General features: G+C 41.1%; 1 protein-coding gene across 1 annotated transcript; it reads right to left on the bottom strand.

The window, feature by feature from the left end:
* Window positions 1–1127: 1127 nt before the first annotated feature.
* LOC132777341 (sulfotransferase 6B1-like) lies at window positions 1128–16298 on the bottom strand. Its single transcript, XM_060779692.2, has 6 exons — window positions 16062–16298; window positions 13561–13745; window positions 12647–12773; window positions 7488–7582; window positions 3878–4064; window positions 1128–1439 (listed from the first exon to the last, which is right to left on the bottom strand). The coding sequence occupies exons 1-6, from the start codon at window positions 16201–16203 to the stop codon at window positions 1321–1323; spliced, it is 855 nt and encodes a 284-aa protein (XP_060635675.2). The 5' UTR covers window positions 16204–16298; the 3' UTR covers window positions 1128–1320.
* Between the last annotated feature and the right edge of the window lie 2399 nt (window positions 16299–18697).

Raw genomic sequence — 18697 nt, 5'->3', positions numbered from 1 at the left:
GCAGCTAATGCATAAGATCAACACAAAGGCAGTCCAGAGAAAACCTCACAGTTCCAAACCCCGCAGGCATGGATAATCCGGATTAAATTTACGTCCACAGAAGTCTTCCCAAATACGTCTTCCCAAACAGCTCTCAAGGACAGACGAATACCCATCAACACCTTGCCAACTGCAAGGAACCTCATCTCCCAACCCCACTTTTATTTACAAATCATCCTCTGAACTGGAACCAGCCGGCACCCTGTTACCAGCTGAAAACCCTTGCCCCAATTCCTCTTCAGAACTGGAATCAGACAACGCCCCACCAGACCTCCTTTTAGCTGAAGCCCTTTGCTGATCTCTCCAATCTCTCCATCTTCTATCTAGACCCATAACTCCCCAAGACTCAGCCGAATCCCCTCTGTGCCAACCAGAGAACCCCACAAACGTGTCGCTACTTGTGGGCTCTTCACAAATGTTCTGAACCTCCCGCACTTTAGTCCAGTCCATTTCTCCATCCACTGAACTTGCCATACCACTCTCCTCAGTCTCAGACCCATTATTCCCTGTGAAGCCCTCAAATGATTCATCATCACTGGATTCCATAAGTATTTCCCTGATCGACTTTCTCTGTTGCTCCTCACGAGTAGTCTTTCTTCCCCTCCTAATACTCCCAGTAGTATCACTACTCGAAGACTCCATCACAACATAGAGTCATCCTGGAGAACATAGAGACCTGCTATTTAACTTGGCTTTTCTTCTAAATTCTAAGCAGCTGAACTAACAATGGGACAGATCCATTTCTAGGTTCTGGATTGTTTCCTGGATAGATAATGTTCTATTTGATTTGTGTACTTCAAGTACCAAGAACAGAGCTTGGGAAATGTACTTTTTGGATTACAGCTCCCAGTATCCCTCAGCCAACTCTGGGCAGTGACTATGCTAATTGGAATTTGGGGAGCTGTAGTCCAGAAAGCAACTTTCTGGCCTCTGAGGGAACATCCATGTCCCTGAATCATGGTGACTTTAACTAAAGTAGATCCACTGAATTGATTCCATTGTTTTCTTGGGTCTGCTCTCTTTGGGACTAAATAAGACTCAGGCATCCTATGTTCTTGTTTCAGTATAATTCCAAATAACTCGACAGATATTCATAATGTAAAAAGCTGTTTATTAATCACACCATCACCATTAAAAATCAATTTTATTACAGGTCCCATTTGTGCATATTCTATCTTCTCTTTTAGAGTCATATTAGCGAAGCAGCAACCCTTTTGGTTATCTACCAACGTAGGGCAAAGATACTTCTTTCTGTACAGTCACCAGCTGTTTGCCTTCAAATCAGCATTCATAAACGAGATGTTTTGCCACTTCACTGAAGGCCATTTTCTTGTTAAATTTCTCTTCAAACATTCGGTTCTGTTTGGGAGTGAAATTGTTTTTCCAGTCACCAACTGCACCTAAAAAAATAATTGAGGATGGAGGAGAGAGAAGAAAGAGTTATGGGTCTACAATAGCACAAATGGACTACAAAAAAAGTAACTTTTCTAAGCTTTATACTGGGTCTGTTCAATTTCCTTGGTAGAGCCTCTGAAGTTCGGATTAAAACCCAGAGTATATTTACCACTCTTCTAATATATGATTCACCAGCAACCACTTCCTCATGGAAAAGGACAAACTTTCAGGACGAACTAGCATGGAAAGTGGAGAAAGCCTACTTGGATCCAACAAATTGTATTCAACTGGCTGCTATTTGAGGGATCGTTCTGTTCTCAACTGGGTGACCTGAGCACCATTTATTTAGAGATGCCACAGGTTGAACTTGCATATGTCTGTATGAAAATATCTAAATGCTAGTTCACTTTCATACTTTGGTTTGGTCATTGATCATTGTGGAGACAAAAGTCAAGAAGCGAGAACACTAGAACTTGGAAGGACAGCTATGAAGGAACTAGATGAGATTCTGAAGTATGAAGATATATTGCTGAATACTTAAGTTAGGATGGTCCAAGCCATTGTATTTCCCAATTTGATGTATAGTTGTGAAAGCTGGATAGTGAAAAAGGCTGATAGAGTTTAAAAAGCACTTATTTGAGGTGAGTTTTGAGGGTAATGTGAATTGATAAGAAGTCATAGAATCATAGAGACCTCATGAGCCATCCAGTCCAACCCTGGCCAAGAAGCAAGAAAATCGCATTCAAAGCACTCCTGACAGATGGCCATCCAGCTTCTGTTTGAAAGCCTCCAAAGAAGGAGCCTCAACCCTACTCCTGGGTAGAGAGTTCCACTGCTGAACAGCTCTCACAGTCAGGAAGTTCTTCCTAATATTCAGGTGGAATCTCCTTTCCTGTAGTTTGAAGCCATTGTTCCACATCCTAGTCTCCAGAGCAGCAGAAAACAAGCTTGCTCCCTCTTCCCTATGACTCCCCCTCATCATGTCTCCTCTCAGCCTTCTCTTCTGCAAGCTAAACATGTCCAGCTCTTTAAGCTGCTCCTCATAGGGCTTGTTCTCCAGACTCTTGATCATTTTAGTTGCTCTCCTCAGGATGCATTCCAGCTTGTCAACATCTCCCTTCAATTGCGGGGACCAGAATTGGACACAGTGTGATTCCAGATGGGGTCTGAACAGGGCGGAATAGAGGGGTAGCATGACTTTCCTGGATCTAGACTCCTATTTATGCTACTGCATGACATTGTTGGCTCATGTTTAACTTGTTGTCCACAAGGACTCCAAGATCTTTTTCACATGTACTGCTCTCAAGCCAGGCGTCCTCCATTCTGTATCTTTGCATTTCATTTTTTCTGCCTAAGTTGAGTATCTTGCATTTGTCACTGTTGAACTTCATTTTGTTAGTTTTGGCCCACATCTCTAATCTGTTCAGAAAGTTTTGAATGCTGCTCCTGCCTTCTGGAGTATTGGCTCGCCCTCCCAATTTGGTGTTGACTGCAAACTTGATGATCATGCCTTCTAACTTTTCATCCAAGTCATTGATAAAGATGTTGAACAAGACCGGGCCCAGGATGGAACTCTGTTGATGGCACTCCACTCATCACTTCCTTCCAGGAGGAAGAGGAAACCTTGTTGAGCATCCTCTGGGTTTGTTCGCTTAACCAATTACAGATCCAAAGTCAAATGAACCATAGAGCACATAAGACCTGGACTCTATCTAGAAGGCAAAGGTTACTAAACTGAGGTTGTCATAGTTTGGCAATATGATGAGATGACATGACATAAAAGTAATGGTTGGGAAGGTGGAAAATAGTAAGCAAAGTAGACCACATTCCAGATGGTTTGCCTCAAGGAAGTCACATCCCTGAAAGTCTAAAAGGCCTAAGCAGGGAATCGAGGCTAGGAGAACTTGGAGGTCTCTCATTCATAGGCTTGTCATGAGTTTGAAGTTGTCTTGAAGGCAGCAATCTGGAAAAGATAACTTCTACCTCCAAATGGTTTTCCTCATTGCTTCAGGCTTATATCTGTTGAACCCTTTCACCTGTTTCTAATGGACCGGCATGCCACCTTGTTCTCTTTGTTTCGGAAGAAACACACAGATAAGATGAACTGCTGACTCATAGAAAGAAATGTGTCTGGCCTGTATTTAGTTTCAGATAAGCCCAGCAACTTTGCCTTACAGGACGAGGTGTACTATAAGTGAGCTGACAGAAAAGATAAGAAAAACCAGATAAAGAAGTAGGCTATGGTCCCGGTTAACTGAGAGCAAATCAAAAGCCTTGTCCAGAGAACACTAATTTTGTATCAGTTATAGGGTGAAATTATGGGAAAACAAATGGTATTTGAATATGCAAATATATACATGTATTGGAAGAATAAGGATGTATTGAAGATTAGGTCTCGGTCATTTAGTTGAAGTAAGTACGTGAAAAGGCAGCAACAACATACCTTTTCGGAAGATCAGCTTCCGGTTAGATGTAAGTGCACAAACGGTATGGTTGGGATCATGGTTTTCCTTCTCCGTGTTGGTTTTCATTTCACTGAATGAAGACTTTTCACAGATCTCACGAATCCCGCTCTCATTGATGTTGACGCCTAGGAAGGCACTGACTCTCTTCACAACTGCAGGGAGATCCTAAGATGGATGAACAAAGGAGGACATGACCTCTTACGAACTGGCTGGGGACTGTGCAACCTTCATATTTTTAACTGCAGACTGGACAAGGCTATGGCTGACATTCTGTTAACTACAATGCTGTAAGTTAGACTTCTAAGGTTGTAACTACTAGGTTTGTACTAGGTACTAGGTTTGGCTGCCAATTAACTTCTGGGCACAATTCAAAGTGCTGGTTTTAATCTACAAAACCCTAAACGGTTCCGGCCCAGTTTACCTGTCCAAAAGTATTCTCCCCTATGAACCATCAAGAGCGTTGAGATCGTTTGGAGAGGCCCTGCTCTCGGTCCTGCCACTTTCGCAATCATGTCTGGTGGGGACAAGAGACAGGGCCTTTTCTGTGGTGGCCCCCCTGGCTATGGAATTCCCTCCCGAAGGAAATTAGATCTGCCCCCTCCCTCCTGACCTTCAGGAAGCTAGTGAAAACCTGGCTGTGGAACGAGGCCTTTGCAGAATGATGGGTGAGACCAATAATCGACCAAAGTATTGACCACAATACATGGACTGATTATACAGACTGAGTTGGACATGTTTTTATCTTTGCGAACGGCTTTTGTGTATTTATTTTATATTTATTGTTGTTATATATTGTTTTTAGATTTTTACTATTTAGCATTGAATTTGTGCTGTTAGCCGGACTGAGTCCCTCTACGGAGGTAGAGAAGATCGGGATATAAAAGTTTTAAATAAATAAATAATAATAAATTGTGCATGGATCTGTTTTAGCCATTTTCCTTTGACCAATCCAGCTTCTTCGGCTTGGTCAGATGGCCGTAACCGCAAGGCCACAGCCATCACAGTTTCCCATCCGTAACAAAACCATATGGTAGCAAAGCATGGCTCCCCCTCTCCTTTTCGGGAGCACGTGGCGAGCAAAGAGATTGTTGCTGCGTTCTCCTCCTCGCACAGGGTTTTCCTGTGAGTCCTGCCAGTTGGGTCAATCGGAATAGAAGAATGATGTGTTTTGCGCAAGCTATGCGTGCTTCCTTAATTCTGTTGCTGAAACCCAGGCTCCCTTAAAGACAAAAAAAGGAAAGTTTTCCAGGAAGGATGCTTCCTTCACCTTGTAGCTGAAACTCAGGCTCCCTTGAAGAGAAAAAGGAAAGGGTTTCAGAAACAGAAAGAGGAGCCTCGTAAGTTCCTTGTTTCCGCCAATGGGCTGGATCTAGCCGTATTTTTCGGGTGTGGACAAAAACGGCTATCCGGCTATCTGCCCGTTTTCAGGAGGCATGCCAAAATGGATATAGGGGTCTATGGAATCTGGCCAGCAAAAACAGATTGAAGTTCAGCCGAAATGCACAAGCCTAGTAAATACAGTTGGCCTCTCCACCTTTATGGGTTTAATTTTTGCAGCTTTTTATTAATACATTCTCTGTAGTAATCTCTAGGACAATGGTTCCCATACTGTTTTCAGTAAAACCCTAGGAATCCATAAATTCACAAAGGTTCTGTGAAAAGTCAAATTTAAAACAGCTATTTCCTGCTACAAGTATTGCTATCAAATATGTGTATAGTTAACTAGCTTCAGAATATATGCTTTGATCAAACAAATCAGGGATAGAGTTAGCATTCTACATAAAATAAATGCCTTCTGAAGAATTCCATAGTTGAAAAGAATTGGGAACCACTGCTCTAGGTTATCCAATGTGATTCCATGGTCAACTTCCACCAGAACTTGACCATGAAGTCATTCTAGAAGGTCTAGAGATTGCTAGAGAAAATACTTCTCTTGGCATCTGTACTCATCCAGTGCAATAGAAGTTGACTATAGAGACTTGCTGGAGGGCCTAGGGAGATGTTTTCTCAGGTAAGAAAAAAAATTAGTTGTTTTTAATTTATGTTTTACCTTCTTTCACAAATGTTGTGCTCCCCTATCCTAATGAAAGTAGGTGGTCGATTGTATTTCCTGTTTGTATTTTCGGTCATAGCACCCTATCCATAACCATAAATGTCCCCGAACCACATTTTAAAAGGGATGAGGTTCTGCAGTAGCTGCTTTGAGTGTCCTTGTGGAGAGGAAAGGTGGGTATAAATAAACAACAACAACAACAACAACAATGGCAAACAGGGCACTAAAAGACGATGCATCCAGCCCTCCTCCATCAGTGAGTGGCAGACTGCCAAGGAATGGTGACAGGACCCCATAAGAACCGCTGCTTTTGGCTGGCACTCGACTGCTCATTCTTGGGAGATGACTAGATGATTCAAGCCTGAATTGTGGAAAGGCCCAAGACTGACAATCCCACCTACTAGGGATTAAACTCCATTGGAACATGAAATGAATATTTCAAGTTGACCGTGTATATGTCACCATAAAAGAAAATGTGGTACCCAAACTTGGGCACTAGAGGATGCTTATTTCCATTATATATCATTCATCAATCCAGGGGCTGGAAGGCTGCACTGGCCCTGCATGGGATTTTGAAGTGCTATGTTCAAAGTGCTATCTTACACTCTAAAACTGCTTTAATGCCCAAAAGGCACTACACAACTCATTGTTATAGTAATGGCAATGGGTGGCTTCCATACTGAGATGAAAATCCATTCCTATATTGAGTCTGAAATTAAAGGAAATTACCCAATGTGTTGAAACTATTTTAAAGCTTGAAGAGAGATTGAGAGAGTGAGAGTTTACGTTCTCCATTCTTGAATTTTATGTAATAATTGCTTAGCATTCTTTGACATTTCTCACGATAATCCAGGAGCACTTCTAACAACCACACTGTGATGGTAATCATCATATTTTGCAAAGGCCAGCTCCCACACTCTCAGAAACAAGAAAGAAACACAGTGTGAGGATATAGAGCTGAGGTTAGGTAGGTGATGCTATGGGGATGGTGCAGGGTTCATTCTCACTGTCTGAAGGTCTGCAGGGCTAATAAGAAACATCACCTTTTACACCATATTATAGTGCCTTAGTATAGCCATTGGGTTCCTTCCATGAGCTATTTGTTGCAAGGAAAAAAAATATTTTGTACACTTTGGCCAGAAAAAAAAAGTTCAAATTCCAACTCAACCTCATACATGTCTGGGTAACATTAGGTTTTAATCTCTCAAGGTTATTATGAGGATAATTCTGTAAGTGAAACACACACAGCACTGTGCAATGATTACCATTTCATATTATATAGTGTGGTTTCAAAGCAATTTAAGGACTTGGTTAGTTGTATTGTTGAAGGCTTTCATGGCCGGAATCATTGGGTTGTTGTAGGTTTTTTTGGGCTATATGGCCATGTTCTAAAGGCATTTTCTCCTGACGTTTCGCCTGCATCTATGGCAAGCATCCTCAGAGGTAGTGAGGTCATGGTTAGTTGGTTGGTTAGTTTTCTCCTGGCTTTTCACTGTTATGTTTCAAAAAAGTATTTTTCAACAACTTATGCTTACTTTTTTCATGTCTTCGTAGTACAAGAATAGTGTGTTTTTGTCATTTCTGTGTTTCTCCCAGCTTAAAACATGCTCAAACCAGGATCCGCAGACAACTATGGAGAGATTTTGACAAACAAAGAAAAACACTTATGTGACTCTTGCCATTCATCTCCATTTTCTAGTTAACATTCTACTCTTATCACTTAGAGCACTGGAGCAAGAAAACCTGATAAAAACCTTTGAAGAGATGTAATTTCATACAGGTGCTTAGAACATAGTTTTCTATGTGTGTTGATTCATGATTGTTGGTCAAGACTCAGGACTGCCAACACTGACTCCAAGGTTGCCAACAAGAAGTCATTTTCAGCCCTATGAAGAGATAGCGTATGACCCTTATATATGTGGGACTAGTAGCAGCAGTTCCACTTATCCGCATATAATAAAATATGTTCTCTCTGAATGTTCTAGGTCCTTCAAGCAATTCTATGGAATGCGTCTCTTGAAGGAATCACCCTTGAGAACCTAAAAAAGTAAAGGTAAAAGTTTCCCCTTGACATTAAGTCTAGTTATGTCTGACTTTGAGAGTTGGTGCTCATCTCCATTTCCAAGCCAAGGAGCTGGTGTTGTCCGTAGACGCCTCCAAGATCATGTGGCCAGCAGGACTGCATGGACTGCCGTTGCCTTCCCATCGAAGTGGTACCTATTGATCTACTCACATTTGCATGTTTTCAAACTGCTAGGTTGGCAGAAGTTGGGGCTAACAATGGGAGCTTACCCCATCCTACAGATTTGAACGGCCAATCTTTCAATCAGCAAGTTCTGCAGCTTAGCAGTTTAACCCACTGCACCCATCTATATAAGTAAAAATGTAATGTTTGTTTGTGGGATTAACACAACTCAAAAACCACTGGACGAATTGACACCAAATTTGGACACTATACCCCTAACTGACCAACAAGTGACCATCACTCATAAAAACACTGAAAAACACAACAAAAGGACTTAAAAAGCAAAAAAAAAAAGCCCCATTAGAACACACGCAGAAAACCATATATATACTTACATACGCAAATACACATACACAAATATATACACACACATATACACAAACAGAACACATATGCACAGACTGGGCCACAGCAATGTATGGCAGGGAACAGCTAGTAATAATAATAATAATAATAATAATAATAATAACTCTCAAGAATTTTCTGGGTCATCCAGGGTGAGTCTATGATAACTTCTGGCAGAAGTCATCAATTTCAATAGGATTTGCTATTGTGCACAATTTCCCATTTCCATGATACATTCATGATGTATCTCCCCAGATAAGAGAGTTGTTCTGTATAGGGGATGAAGCTGTAATTTCTTGTATGAAAGGCATGTACTGTTCTCTTGAGTGCTGACCTTTATTTCTGAACCAAAACAGATTGGCCAGAGCAGTTGTCCTTACAGGTGGTCCCACTGACCTTAGAAGATTAAGGCCCAACACCTAATGATTAGGGACCCTTCCAGACAGGTCTGAATCCCAGGATCTGATCCCTGTTTTCTACTTTAAACTGGTTTATATGAGTCTACACTACCAGATAATCTGTACACATAATAAATGTGGAAAATATGAATGTGGCAGAAGTGTCCACTTTACACAGACAAGCTCTGGCCTCCAAGTGCTGAGAAGCTTCCCTCAACTGACATTGAAGATTATAGCGAGCACCAGGAACATGTAGCCCAAACGCTGCCAATGTCATCCACAAGGACCATACTGCCCACCACCCAAGGAATGCTTTAATTCAGGGGCAGTTTCATCCTAGATTTGACACGTTTCCTCTACCACAGGCAGGCATCCCAGGGTTCCCACACACACTGTCTCTCCTTAACCCTTTCCTACCCTGTCCTATGGCACACGGCAAACACAGAGGAATTGATCATGGCAGGGTTTGCAGGTGATTGTCCTGGGAATCTGGGAGTTGTAGTTCATCCTTATCCAGAGAGCATTGAACCCAGCTGATATCAGATCTGGACCAAGCTTTGGCACACAGACTCAACATGGCTAACTTTGAAAAATGGCAGGGTTTGGGAAGGACTGACTGACAATTCTGGGAATTGTAGTTCACCTACATCCTTATGCATTTTCTAATGGCAGCATTCATAAAAACAAAGGTAAAGACTGGCTTTTTCTAATAAATAGTGTTATACATTACCAAACTGATATTATCAAACTTTGCAAAACAAACAATGCCTTTCTCAAATAACCCGGGCACCACCGGGTCCCCAAGCTAGTCTGGGATAACCAGAAAACCAGGGATCAGATCCTGAGATATAGGGCCTGTCTGGAAGGACCTTTAGATAGAGCCATGAATTTCCTTATTGATTAATTCACTGCTCAACAATTGATTAAATGTATCTTTTCTAGTTAGGATTAACCAGGTGATTACTGTGTCTTACTGGCAACTAGTCATGATGGATGAAAGGAAGGAAAGAAAAGAAAGGCAGCTAAGGTCACAGTGCAATGATCGTTCTTTCATTATCTTACACTAACATTATCTTACAAGTACAAAGCCAATATGTAAATGAAGGACTATAAAACTCTGTGAAGTCAGATAAAGACAGAGAGTGGGGGAAGGAGCAGGGAAGCACCCAACTCGGCTCCTGTTGCTCTTGAGAATGGCTGTGGCTGGAAAGAAGGAAAAGGTATGTGGATTTGCCCAGATTCCTGCAATTGGATGGTACCTCACTTTAGCTATCCATTCACAATTGTCACCAAAGCCTCATCCTGTATCTAGCTTGGCGAACCTATCTGTGTCTTGGTCTGAAAGACCAGGGTTTGAATCCCTGTTTGGCCACTAAAACATGGAGCAAATTGTGGTCTCTCAATTTAAGGCAACTCCAAACGTCCTCTGAACAAAGCTTGCCAAGAAAACCTTAGGAAATCTTTCCATAAGTCAGAGTTAGCTTGAAAGCAATTAATATAAGCAACCAATATTAGTAATTGCCTTTATGTCACGTTTCCCCCTCTGGTTATTGACAGTGGTTGTTGCTCTGTTGATCTTTGGATTGCTATTTCCATAGGAACATTTTTTACAGCTGGGCAATAAATCAGTTTGGATGATATTTAGATAATTGGAGGCAGACCCTTCCCTCTTTGGACCTCAGCAATAAGCTAAAGCTGCTGCAATAAAAGTGAACCTATAGGCTTTGGGACTTAATAATCCAAGATCACCAACATGGATACAAAGCTGGCTGGGTAGAAAAGGCAAATCAGTGGTCTAGAGATAAAAGTCCAAACCTTTTATGGATTTAGAAGGCTGTGCTGGTGGCAGCATGGTTTAGTGATGGGAGTGTGAGATTATGACTCTGGAGACCAAGGTTCAATTGTCAGCTTGGCCATGGAAAATCACTAGGAAACCTTGGATGAGTGACACACTCTCAGCCCAGAAAACCTTGTCAGAAACTACTTGAAGGCACACAAGAAGTGTCTGCTCATTGTGATGTCAGTACAAGGATGAATCTTCACTTATTTCAACCTGAACTTTGAAAGTGATGGACCCTATTTCCAAAACAGTATTTAGACAGCTTCTTCAGACTAAAGTTTGAACTAAAGCCCAGAGCAAATTCATGATGACATGAAAGCCATCTTTGAAATGGGATGAGATACTTTTGCTGTTTTCTCCCACCTCCCAATTCTTGCTAGCTAAAGAGCTCCTAAATGTTTTCAACAAGTGATCCTGGCCTGTCTAATATGCTCTTATACTGGGAGGAAGGTTAAGGAAAATTTTCCTCCAACATCACTGTTCAAAACCACCTATCTTCCTTCGCTCAGTCTTCCTTATGGTCCAGCTCTCACATCCATAGGTTACTATGGGGAATACCATTGCTTTAACTATTCGGACCGTGGTTGCCAGTGTGATGTCTCTACTCCTTTCCCAGTATTGAACCAGTCTGTTGTCTGTGGTCTGTTCTTACTGTTGCTACTTGGTTGTTATACAGATTCCTCAGGAGACAGACAAGGTGACTTGGGATCCCCATACCACCAAGAACTTGCCACAATTTATTATAATCCACACAGTCAAAGGCTTTAGAATAGTCAATAAATCAGAAATAGATGTTTTTCTGAAATTCCCTGCCTTTCTCCATTATCCAGCGGATATTGGCAATTGGGTCTCTCGTTCCTCTGCCTTTTCTAAACCCAGCTTGTACATATAGCCACTCTTGCTCCATATATTGCTAGGATCCATATATTGCTAGGATGCTAGGCTCCATATATTGCTAGGTAATGCAGGATCTTGAGCATTACCTTACTAGCATGTGAAATAAGTGCCACTGTATGAAAGTTTGAGCATTCTTTAGCATTTCCCCTTTTTTGGTATTGGGATATAAGTTGACTTTTTCCAATCTGATGGCCATTCTTGTGTTTTCCATATTTGCTGGCATATGGCATGCAACACCTTGACAACATCATCTTTAAAGATTTAAACAGTTCAGCTGGGATCCCATTGTCTCCTGCTGCCTTGTTATTAACAATTCTTCCTAAGGCCCATTTAACCTCACTCCTCAGGATGTCCGGTTCTAATTCACTCACCACACCATCAAAGGTATTGTCAATATCTTTCCTATACACATATCTTTCCTATACAGATCTTTCCTATACAATATCTTCCTATACAGATATCTTTCCTATACAGATCTTTTGCATAGTCTTGCCACCTTCTCTTGATCTCTTCAGCTTCTGTTAGGTCCTTGCCATCTTTGTTTTTGATCATGCCCATTTTTGCCTGAAATTTATCTCCATAAGTCATAGCTGACTTGAAAGGTATGCAAGAGTAACTTTGCTTTATTATCCCAAATGATTTAGAGCATCCCATTCTCCATAACCTCCAACATCTGTGAGAGTGGTTGGCCAAACTTTCTGGACACCTGGACAACCAAAGTCCTTTTGTTCTCAGTTTACAGCACACTATAAAAAGATTATTTTAGGATAACATAACTTCCAGAATTCCTCAGCCAGCATGGACATTGGCAGACTCTGATAGCTGTGATCAAAAGAAGTTTGCTTTCACCCTCTAAGCACTGATTTAAAGCTTGTAATCAGAAACTGGGACACCCAAGGAACTAAAAACACCATTTCATTTTTGTAACTAGGACTCAAGAGTTTAATGTCTCCACCAAGTAAGTCTTACCATCTCCTTGTAAGAACATCTCAAGGAAATTAGGCCAGGAATCAATGGTGGGCAGATATGGATTCGCTCTATAGTAATGGTACATGGAAACAGCAATATCCTTTGGATTTCTGATGAGGTAAATTGCCTGCAAATAGAAGAAGGAACACCTTGAACAGCCTCATAATGAATCAGACTATTAAATTAGCTTTCTCGTGACTAGCTATACAAGGATGGTGAATTATACTGGTGATGTATCACTGCTCCACTCAGCCATAGGCAGCATCGTCAGGAAGTGACGTAGAACAGGGTTTTGATATCCTGAAACATCTGGAGCATTAGAGATTGTTTACCCAGAGTGCATCTGCAATGTAGAATTAATGCAGTTTGACACAACTTCAACGGCTATTGCTCATTTCTATGGAGTCATGGAATGTGCATTTTGGTGAGGCACCAGCATCCTTTGCTGACTTCTAAACCTGAGAGAGTGTGACTTGCTCAAAGTCACCCAGTGGGTTTCCATGGCTGAGCCTGATCTTCAGAGTTATGGTCCAACACAGTGAACCACTACACTTCACTGGCTTTGTATTTAGAAGGAAACAAAGGGGTTTGCAGCGCAACATCTAGATTGCATTGGCATCTATTTTGTATATTTGTAAGGTCACATCCAAATATTGCAATACGTTTGAGCAGTATAAGCAGAAAAAAATCTAATATCAAATCCCTCATTGGTATCTCATTGGAACTTTTGGGTCCGTACATATGTGTTAAATGCAATAACAATAATTTTCTTTATTGTTGTTAAAACTACTATGGGGACTTAACATTCTGATGGCATTTGCAATATTCAGTTATATCAGCCCTGTCAGCCATTGATGGAAATTGGCTCTCAAGACTTTATGCAGAAATGAAATAGGAGGAGCTGTACATCTAACCTTGGATCGCTTGTGCCAAAAGTTGGGGGGCAACATGTTACCATCCAAGTGGGTTGGAATGATCCTCTTGCATGAAAGGTGGTTCAGTTGTTCCAGTCTGGAAACATCTCCAAATTCAATCGGTAACGTCAAAGCCACTTTGGATGCATAGAGGTGCATTATGATTTCGGAAAGCCAGTGAGTGCCTGAAATACAAGAAAGGGGAAACACAAGAATCCTCAATTACTATGTGATGAATTGCATTGCAAAAGCTGGGAATAGAGATGGAGCCTTCTCCCTGACCACAGAATGGGAAGAAGGCGGTCTTTCAAGGCAACCTTTCTAATGTATGGCAACCCTAAGGTGAACCTGTTACGGGTTTTCTGGAGCTTGTCCAAGGTTACCCAGTGGGCTTTCATGGCTGAGTCAGGATTTCAATCCTGTTCTCCTCTTGTAATCCAATTATCAAACTATGTTGGAAGTCAATCTTTTAGAAAAAAGAGAAGGTCATGTAATTTGTTTTTTGAGAGAAGTGTTTATGTGCATACATATATTGACCATTGAATTGCACGAGCTTCTCCAGCTTGAAGTGGAATAGTTTAGTCAGAGCTTGAAATTTTTACTTTTCAGAAATACAGCTTCCAGAATGGCTATGAAGGGGGCAAATCAAAGACCAGTATAATCCTTTTCCAGCAGTAGATGGCTATGGAAAGACCACAGCAAAGACATGGACACAATAGCAGCCTCTCATTCATGTTTCCCAGCAACTAAAATTCATAAATACATTACCGTTATGACTAGTAGTCAATGATAGTCTTATCTATTGGTCCTAGTTTTTGAAAGCTTGCCAAGTTTCGATGCTTACCATGACGTTTTGTGGTAGCAAATCCCACAATCTGACTACGTGCCACATGAAGAACCCCTTCTTTCCCTTTTTCCTGAATTTACCATCCTTCAGTTTCACTGAATGGCCAAGGGTCCTTGTGTTATCTCCGTTCTAGCATTATCTCTCTATGTACTTTGACCATACTGTGCGAAATGTTTGACAGCTTTGTCATGTTACCCTACCCCTCTTATCCTTGCTAACTAAAGAGTTCCTAAATGTTTTCAACAAGTCAGTGTAGTATAGGAATTTGAGCCAGACACCGGGATATCAGGGTTGGAATCCCTGCTCTCTCATGGAAATCAGCAGGATGGACCTAGACAAGTCTCACACTTTCTCATCCTGAGAGAAAGGTAAAAGCAAGCCTTGTCTGAAAAAATCACGGCACAAACAAAATAACCATAAGTCACAGCTGATTTGAAAGGTATGCAACAGCAACATTGCTTTATCCCCCGATGATTTAAATAATCATTTTCTCTAGCTTAGAATACATATGGCATTTGTCATTTGAAGGGAAGATATACACAAAAGATTTTGTGCCACAGGAATTTTAAAGCTCCCTCCAGATTTGTGTTGGAATTGCATCAGTTCTTCTGGAGGTGACAACATTTTACAGCAGTGTTTCCCAACTTTCTGAATGCCGCAACCCCTTAATACAGTTCCTCATGTTGTGGTGACCTCCAACCATAACATTATTTTTGTTGCTACTTCATAACTGTAATTGTGCTACTGTTGTGAATCATAATGTAAATATCTGATATGCAGGATGTATTTTCATTCACTGGACCACATTTGGCGCAAATACCTGAAACACCCAAATTTGAATAATGCGGGAGGGGGGGGGGATTGATTTTGTCATTTGGGAGTTGTAGTTGCTGGGAATTATAGTTCACCTACAATCAGAGAACATTCTGAAATCCACTAATGATGGAATTGAACCAAACTTGGCACACAGAACTCCCATGATCAACAGAAAATACCGGAAGAGTGTGTGGGCATTGACCTTGAATTTTGGAGTTGTAGTTCAACTACATCCAGAGATCACTGTGGATTCAAACAATGATGGATCTGGACCAAACTTGGCACAAATACTCAATATGCCCAAATGTGAACACTGGTGGAGGTTGGAGAAAATAGAGCTTGACATTTGGGAGTTGTAGTTGCTGGGATATATAGTTCACCTACAATCAAAGAGCATTCTGAACAATGATAGAATGGGGCCAAAGTTCCCACACAGCACCCCTATGACTAACAGAAAATACTGTGTTTTCTGATGGTCTTGGCAACCCCTCTGATACCTCCCTCGTGCCCTCCCCCCAGGTTGAGAAACATTGTTTTACAGCCTGCAAACTGTGAATCTCAGAGCTTTCCAAAACTCCTTCCCCTTTTCTCTATGCTATATTATATATACATACATATATATATATATATATATATATATATATATAACTTTCATTGATTAAGCTTGGAATAGCAAAATGTGAAAGTTATAAGACACTTTGGGAGAAAGACAAGAAATTAACTTAAAATAAAACACACCAATTAGAAAATGCAACATTTTTTACTTTAGTGAGCTGAGTCTAGAATAATAAGATGTCCATTAGAGTCCCCTCTGTACAAATTTCAAGCAAGACTTTACCAGACTTTGGGTAGGAAACCAACAGCACATCATCTTCTCTAGCATCAAATGTTACCAAGGACTTCAAAAGCTCTGGAGATGATCTGGTGGTAAAACTGATCCCGTTGAAAGTATGTATGAGATCATCCTCCTCTTGTGACATTTTGGTGTGTGAGATCTGGCCACAGAAAAGGAGAGAAGACCGTAGCGATAGAGTCGTATGCCAGACACTTGTTTGTGACAACTGAGCGAGTAGAACAAGATACACCTTGTTGCATCTTGAGAAGGTATTTAAGGGCTTATCTTTATGGATTACAATAATTGCTGTAAAGCAATAGAAAGGATATCCAGATAAGCAGTGATTTTTTTTTCAAAAAAAGAATATTGTAGTTCACTGAGACTTGTTTTGCAGATAAGTAAGCAAGAGAAGCCAGAGTGGAAAATACCCAAGGTCAGAATTTAGCGTGTATTTGGGGGAAAAACATGTCAACAAACTGTGGTCCTACTGCGCGGTTTACATCCAAGGATGTTTGCTTTCGTAAGATGTCAGTGTAAACATTGTCTTGTGGTTCATTGTGCGTTTGAGACACATCACCTTGGTTTACACAGGGGCACATTTTCTAATATTTGTTGGAGGAAAATGAGTTGGTCAAAACCTTTTTAAAAATAAAGTCTCAGGTCTAAGTATTTTTCCATTTGTTTTAATGTATGGCTTCTTGTCAGAAGTTTGGAAACCACAAGTTTACTAAGGTTTTCAGCACTTTATATATATTGCTAATCATTTGAAAGCTGAGCTAGTTCTATCATTAGCAAAGTCAGCTATCCCAGACCCTGAGATTTAAGAGACAAAATCCAAGACCTTGGGATGACCATTTATAGCATCAAAATCTGGCTCCTTGTTATTTCATTGAACAGACAACAGTAAATACACTATTTTTCGGGCTGTATGGCCATGTTCTAGAAGCATTCTCTCATGATGCTTTGACTGCATCTGTGGCAAGCATCTTCAGAGGTTGTGAGGTTTGTAGAAACTAGGAAACCCAATTTTCCTTGTTTTCACAAACCTCACAACCTCTGAGGATGCTTGCCACAGATGCAGTCAAAGCATCATGAGAGAATGCTTCTAGAACATGGCCATACAGCCCGAAAAACCTACAACAACGCAATACACATATCTATTTCAAGGCAGTGCTCTCACCCTGAGATTCTTCACCCCTTGACCAAGGATTACCAAGGAGTGTTGGCCGTCAGACCTCATACCCTTCTGCATTTCACTGCCAAAAATGAGGTCACACATGAACAAGCATTATCACAGTGTGATCAAGGAAGTAGATGTTATTAAAGAGGGAATGAGGAGAGATAGTTTGCTTTTGACTGAGCCTACAGGGAAGACAAGTATAAAACCCTTCTTTTTCTGTTCTCCTTTTTAGTTATTGGTTTTTATTTCCGTGTCAGGAGCGACTTGAGAAACTTCAAGTTGCTTCTGGTGTGAAAGAATTGGCCATCTGCAAGGATGTTGCTCAGGGGATGCCAGGATGTTTTGATGTTTTACCATCCTTTGTGGGAGGCTTCTCTCGTGTCCCCGCATGGGGAGCTAGAACTGACAGAGGGAGTTCATCCATGCTCTCCCTGGATTCGAACCTGCGAATTATTGGTGTCCAAATTACTTTTGTGTTTTGAAGTCTCTTTGCAGCAATTGAAGTAAGCTGAGGATAAAGGATGAGAGTAGGAGTAAAGAGAGACTTGGAGGGACAACAGATTAATAATTGGGATTGTCCCTGCCATGTTGGGGCACTTCCAGGCAGGAGTCAGAGACGACTTGAAGCATGCAAACAAGGAAGCAAAACAACCAACGGTCCTTTTCAGGACCAACCATGACAATAATCGCAAATCTCTGTGTTTGTTTTGCTCTGTTAGAATTGTAATACAATGGTTGCTGATGACACGATAAATAAAATCACTTTGTGTGCCATGAGGACATCCCTGCCCACCATTTCCTAATCATGATTGTGCTTTTCCTGCATGGCAGGGGGTTGGACTAGATCGCCCATGTGGTCTCTTCCAACTCTATGAGTCTATGATTCTACCAATCTCGGGCATAAGAGCCACTATTGCCCAGTTGCAAATTAGTGGAAATAAGGTTCAACTGCTAGTCCATCTGGTTTCTGTCTGTCGAATCTGTGCCATTTTGTCATGGGAAAAAAGAGGTCTGCTTAGAAGAGAAAATTGTATTGTTCTATGAAGGCTATTGAATCTTTCCTCCTTGCTTTCCTTTTAGTACATTGTGCAACCTAATGAGAACAAACGGGCATAATTTACAATTGGAGATTAGCCAGGCTCTGATTAAAATTAATGCATCTACTTGAACTAGATGGCCTTGTCTCCAATGACTTGAACTTGGTCCTTCCATCAAAATGTATTCTTCTGCCCTTTTGAACTCAGCACCCATACCCCATTTCTTCAATAAGTGTACTAAGATCCTACCTTTTAGTTATGTTACCTACAGCAGTGGTGTCTCTTGGCTTCCATGTTGGTCAAGCCTGTAGCCAAGAGGGTGATTTAGAAGTTCAAAGCATCTCGAAAATTTTCCGGTAAAAAAACAAACTGGTCTACTCATGAATTTTTACTGGTTAACCAAATCCCTCTGCCAAGTATAT

This window comes from Anolis sagrei, chromosome 5, assembly GCF_037176765.1.
Source record: "Anolis sagrei isolate rAnoSag1 chromosome 5, rAnoSag1.mat, whole genome shotgun sequence".
NCBI classification, from domain to species: domain Eukaryota; kingdom Metazoa; phylum Chordata; class Lepidosauria; order Squamata; family Dactyloidae; genus Anolis; species Anolis sagrei.
The sequence above is the reverse complement of the archived record's forward strand: the minus strand, read 5'-3'. Positions and strand labels throughout refer to the sequence as shown.

Excerpts from the sequence above, each read along its gene's own strand:
- LOC132777341 (XM_060779692.2), bottom strand. The coding sequence starts at position 16,203 with ATGTCACAAGAGGAGGATGATCTCATACATACTTTCAACGGGATCAGT. Across the intron at positions 13,746-16,061 it reads GGTTTCCTACCCAAAGTCTG|GCACTCACTGGCTTTCCGAA; the intron begins GTAAAGTCTTGC and ends CTTGTATTTCAG. Across the intron at positions 12,774-13,560 it reads TTTGGCACAAGCGATCCAAG|GCAATTTACCTCATCAGAAA; the intron begins GTTAGATGTACA and ends TTCTATTTGCAG.